At 61.5% G+C, this 5,179-nt stretch overlaps 1 protein-coding gene across 1 annotated transcript in view; it reads left to right on the forward strand.

The window, feature by feature from the left end:
• The window catches only part of sh2b1 (SH2B adaptor protein 1), an 8,348-nt gene extending 3,169 nt beyond the window's left edge, over positions 1 to 5,179 (forward strand). Inside the window, exons 2-10 of the mRNA XM_008417181.2 lie at positions 186 to 2,090; positions 2,354 to 2,455; positions 2,542 to 2,633; positions 2,890 to 2,972; positions 3,233 to 3,388; positions 3,467 to 3,678; positions 3,754 to 3,928; positions 4,112 to 4,202; positions 5,149 to 5,179. Of these exons, the coding sequence (XP_008415403.1) occupies positions 438 to 2,090; positions 2,354 to 2,455; positions 2,542 to 2,633; positions 2,890 to 2,972; positions 3,233 to 3,388; positions 3,467 to 3,678; positions 3,754 to 3,928; positions 4,112 to 4,202; positions 5,149 to 5,170 (2,586 nt within the window). The 5' untranslated portion in view covers positions 186 to 437 and the 3' untranslated portion in view covers positions 5,171 to 5,179. The remainder of the gene's footprint in view (positions 1 to 185; positions 2,091 to 2,353; positions 2,456 to 2,541; positions 2,634 to 2,889; positions 2,973 to 3,232; positions 3,389 to 3,466; positions 3,679 to 3,753; positions 3,929 to 4,111; positions 4,203 to 5,148) is intronic.

The raw sequence follows: 5,179 nt of genomic DNA on the forward strand, positions 1-5,179 counted from the left end.
CGGGTGGCGAGCCGTCTGGCGACCCGTCCGGTGGCGACCCGATTGGTCGAGACCCGACCGGTGGCGAGCCGTCCGGTGGCGACCCGATTGGTCGAGACCCGACCGGTGGCGAGCCGTCCGGTGGCGACCCGATTGGTGGCGATCGTGTGCAGAGCTTCCTGTTGACCCTTCTCTGTGTCCTGCAGCTCGCCGCCTCGGCTCTCTGGGCGTCTGTCAGCTGATGAAGGCGAGCCGGCGTGGTGAGGTCAGGCGCTGCAGCTGGTTCGAGGAGCTTTCTCTGCTGCAGCAGCGGAGGATGTGAGCAGCAGCGAGCCTCGGCGCTGCGATCGGCTGCAGGTTTATGGGTCCAGGCTGTGGATGAGCTGCTGCCTATTCTCACTTCCTGTCTCTGCATGTTGAAGCGATTGGACTGAACTGAGTCGCAGACATTTCGCAGGATGAACGGCTCTCTGCTGACTCCGCCCAGTCCGCGGGCCTCTGGCTCCTCCCCCTTACCCCCCTCGCCCTCCCCATCGCCGCCGTCGCCCTCCCTGCTGCCGCTGTCCTCCAGGCCGCCCCCCCTGGCGCCCCTGGTGAGCCCGTCGGCCCCACCGTCCTCCCTGTCCGACACGCCCACGCCGTCCCCCTCGCCGTCCCTCAGCTGGACCGAATTCTGTGAGCTCCATGCGCGTGTCGCTGCCGGAGACTTTGCACGACATTTCCGGGCGTTTCTTCTGGAGAACCCACACTACAGCGCGGACTCAGCGGCAGCTTTCTGCCGCCGCTTCACTGACCGCTTCATCCGCCACTTCCAGAGTGAGCTGGAGGGGGCTCTGCCTCCGAGCGGCGCCGCAGGACGCGACGAGATGATGAGCTGGGCTCCCCCATCCGACGCCACCTCCCTGGAAGAGGAGGCGGTCTCGCCGCTGGCAGGACCCGGCCCGGCGCTCCCCCTTCCCTCCGGCGCAGCGCGGGGGGCGTCCAGGCCGACGCCGTCCCGGCTGGTGTTGGAGAACCGCGGCGGCGACCGCTTCCAGGACTCCTACACCCAGGGCCAAGTTCTGCCGCCGTCCTCGTCGTCGTCCTGCTGCTCCTCGGTGGGGGGAAACAACGGGAGGCGGGAGGAGCGCGGTGCCGCGCCGGGCCCCGGGAACGGCGATGCGCCGGCAGAGGAGGAGGAAGACAGCTGGGTTGGAGCGGCTTCAGCCGGCGACGGCGCAGAGCCCGTCGATTCCTCTGAGGCGGATCACGCTTTTCATCTCCCTCCCTCCTCCGTCACTCCTCCGCCCGACTCCAAAGGCAACGGCACGCCCAACTCCTCCAAGAACAAGCTGAAGAAGCGCTTCTCGCTGCGCAGCGTGGGGCGCAGCGTGCGCGGCAGCGTGCGCGGCATCCTGCACTGGAGGAGCGCCTCCAGCGACGCGGCGCAGAGCCCGCTGCCCTCCAGCTACAGCTACACTCTGGGCGTTCAGGACTCCGGCGCCGCCAAGAGAAGTGCCGCCACGCAGCCCCCCACGCCCACCTCCTCCATGCCGGTGTCCCTGTCCATGCCCCTCTCCCTTCCTCACTCCTCCTCCTCCTCCCTGCCGCCCTCGTCCTCCAGCAGCGCCACCTCGCTGTCTCTCTCCGAGGCGGCGCGCGACCGCCGGCGGAGCAACGGCGAGGGAGGCGAGAAGGACAAGTGGAGCCACCGGCTGGAGAAACTCAGGCTGTCGCGCTCTCCACCGCCCAACTTCACCCAAAACCCCCACCCCGGCTCCAACTCGCTGCCCCCCAGCAGCGCCGCCGCCCTGGGCCCCCCCAGAAAGGTGGGCCGGCTGGTGCGGGAGGGAGGGGTGAGCGTCAGCTCCTCCAGCGACGAGCTGGGCGGGAGCCACGGCTTCTCAGGCTTCTCCTTCGGACTGCTGCATCACGGCGCCGAGAGCAACAGCACGGCGCCGGGGGCCCAGCCGGGGGCCCAGGCCGCCCCGGGGCTGCCCCTGGCCAGTGGGGGCACCGTCCCCTGGAGGGGGGGCCGCTGGCACAAATGTCGTTTGGTCCTGAGAGAGAGAGACCGAGAAGGGGGCGAGCGAGGAGAGGAGTACTACCTGGAGTTCTTCATCCCACCAAAGGTCAGTGCAGTCGTGTCAGAACCAGCTGATGGTATCGGTTCAGAACCACTAGATCAAACGTGCTGCTGCAACCGGCCCTTTAAGAGCCTTCATGACTCCCGGCTTATAAACCTGTAAACTTTCAGAAATAAGTGAAACAACAGCGACACGTAGCCTGGCGGGGGCTCCTAGTAAAGCATGGCGGGCTGCCAGGCTTATAATACACTGGGGAAACCCTGCAGTAGATGGTATCGGGTCAGAACCAGAACCTCTGTGTGTTCCAGGCCTCCAAGGCCCGGCTGACCGTTCCCTGCTTCTCCATTGTGGATGTGAGAAGCACCACGGCGCTGGAGGTCCCGGATAAGGAGAACACCTTCCTGCTGCAGGTCCAGAGTTTTCTCTAAGAGTACTCCCACCCAAACGGGCCGGGCCTGGTTCTGATCCGAGATGCCCTGTTTCTGCTCCTCCACAGCTGGACGGGTCGGCCCAGTATGTGATCGAAACCCGAGACGCTGTGCAGATGAGAGCTTGGCTGAGTGACATCAGGAACGCCATCTGCCTCAGGTACTGATCCGATCGGAGCAGAACCTCAGGAGTTACATCAGGGTTCATTTCTGCTTCTTAACGATCTGATTGGACGCTGGGAAAGTCTATTGTTGTGCTAAAAGGTGTTAGCTTAGCAGCGATGCTATGCTAGCCCAAAGTACCATCTGAATGCTAACATGTAGCAGCTAACGCTAATGTCAGGGTCCCCAGTCCAGAACCTCAGACTGGGTCCAGATGTCAGCAGCTGCTGCGACTCACTGTGTTTCCGCTGCAGCGAGCAGGAGGACGCTGAAGGTGTGTGTCCGGCTTCGTTGGACGTCAGTGGAACGCCAGAGATCGGCGAGCGTCTTTCACAAGGTGAGTGTTGGGTTTCCTGTCCCGGTGCTGGGCCAGGAATAGTTCTGATTCAGAGAACCGGAGAACCAAAGTCCAAGGAAGAACTGTGGAAAAACCTTGAGAAGGCTGTTGATCCGGACCGCTTTAGAGCCAGGTTCAGTGGAAACCAAGGCTGGATCAGAACTTGTACTGGTCTGGAGGAAACTTGAGATCTCTGTGGTGGTTCATGAACATCTAACCCTGTTCTGCTCCTTCTCACCGGCCGGGTTCTGACCCGTCAGTCTGCTACGGAGGGATCGGAGGCTCCTCCCCCCTCCTGGATCCACTTCCTCCAGAACTTCCACCTCGAGCGCCACTGGACGAGCCGGATGGCAGGAATTTCGGGGGAGGTGGGGCTGGCCTGGGCACGCCTTTTGCCGAGACGCCAGAAGCGACAGGTAACGATGACCCGGGCAGGTGTGGTTCTGGAAACGGCCGGGACTCGAGTGACCGGGTCCGATGCGCTTCCCCTGCAGGGTCCTTCCTGTTCTCTGACACGGTGACCTCGGAGGCCGTGGAGCACCCGCTCAGCGAGTGCCAGTGGTTCCACGGCACCCTGTCGCGTCTCAAGGCGGCCCAGCTGGTTCTGGCCGGAGGCCCGGCGAGCCACGGCGTCTTCCTGGTCCGACAGAGCGAGACGCGGCGGGGAGAGTACGTCCTCACCTTCAACTTCCAGGGGAAGGCCAAGGTGAGTCTGGGACGCGGAGGGCGGACTGTCTGTGTCTCTGCCGCGCTACATGTCTCCGTGTCTCGCGTCCCGCAGCACCTCCGTCTGTCCCTGAACGAGGACGGCCAGTGCCGGGTCCAGCACCTCTGGTTCCAGTCCATCTTCGACATGTTGGAGCACTTCCGGGTCCATCCCATCCCCCTGGAGTCGGGCGGCGCCTCTGATGTCACGCTCATCAGCTTCGTGGGAGCCACGGCGGTTCGACAGCCAGGTACGATCAGAACCGGGTCGGCAGAACCCGGACCGGTCCCTGGGCAGGTGTGAAGCCTTCATCCTGTCCCGCATGGGTCACCATCCTCATCCTCATGCTGTACTGATCCATGAAGCCGAGGAGACGCCCTGGGGCCATCTGACCTCTCTGTTGTTGTCTTGTATGGTTGGTCGCCCCCTGCAGGCCGGGACCGGGCGGGCAGTCGGCCCGCGGCCTGCGACGCCATCACCACGCGCCATCCCGACTCTCCATCAACCCCCATCTCTGACTGTGTGTAAGTGAGACCGGCCCGGAGCACGAGTGTGTGGACGCGTCTCCATTCAGTCCGGGCTCTCAGGGCGGCTTCCGGGTCCGACCAGAACCAGAACCATTCAGATCCCTTGCACCTGTCAAACTCGAGGCCCAGGGGCCAAATGAAGCCCGCCTAAACTTTCTGTGTGGCCCTCCAGACTCCAAATTACGTCATTCAGTCAGTTCAGCGGCGGATCCCCACGTTTGTCATTTTCATGCATGATTGTGAATTTATTGATGATAAAAACCCAGCAAAGCCCCACCTGCAGGTGGCGCTGTTTCTGACTGCAGATATTTCTAAATTGGCTCCACAAAATATATAATTTTGACTGTAAAAAAATCAAATCAGTAACAGGAGAGACTGATCAGTGGCCAAAGATTCAGTATTGATTAATACTTATTGGACGCCGCGACGCTTTTTATTCAAATGATGCAACATTCAGGATCTGAAGTGTCGGGTTCAACACGCCTGGTGCAGAACCAGAACCAGAACCAGCCCTACAGGCTGGGTTTCCAGGTAGATACCACACAGTTCCATGTCTTACTGCCCCCTACTGGCCTCTACTGCACATTACAGCGTCTGTAGGAAGGGAAATAACATAAAAACTAATAATTTCAGGAAAGAAGAAGAACAGATGATGAGCTCATCAGTAGAACCCGACCTGCCAGGTTCTGGTTCTGACCCGTGTGTTGGAAGGAGAGCTGTAATGGTTCTGGAACCAGTTGGGCCTTTCTGAGCTGTAGAACCTCATGATTATCTGTAGCTGGCTGATCAGAACCAGAGGTTCTGTTGGACCATGGGAACCCGTCCCCGAGAGTCCAGAACCACCTGACTCCTCCCACTCACCACCATTCTGTCTCTCCCTCCATCCGCTCCTCCTCGCTCTCTCTAACTCATCCCTTCTTCTTCTTCTCCTGGACCCCTGCAGACTCGACCAGCAGACCCCGTAGCCCCCCTCA

The sequence above is a fragment of the Poecilia reticulata genome, linkage group LG8, assembly GCF_000633615.1.
Source record: "Poecilia reticulata strain Guanapo linkage group LG8, Guppy_female_1.0+MT, whole genome shotgun sequence".
NCBI classification, from domain to species: domain Eukaryota; kingdom Metazoa; phylum Chordata; class Actinopteri; order Cyprinodontiformes; family Poeciliidae; genus Poecilia; species Poecilia reticulata.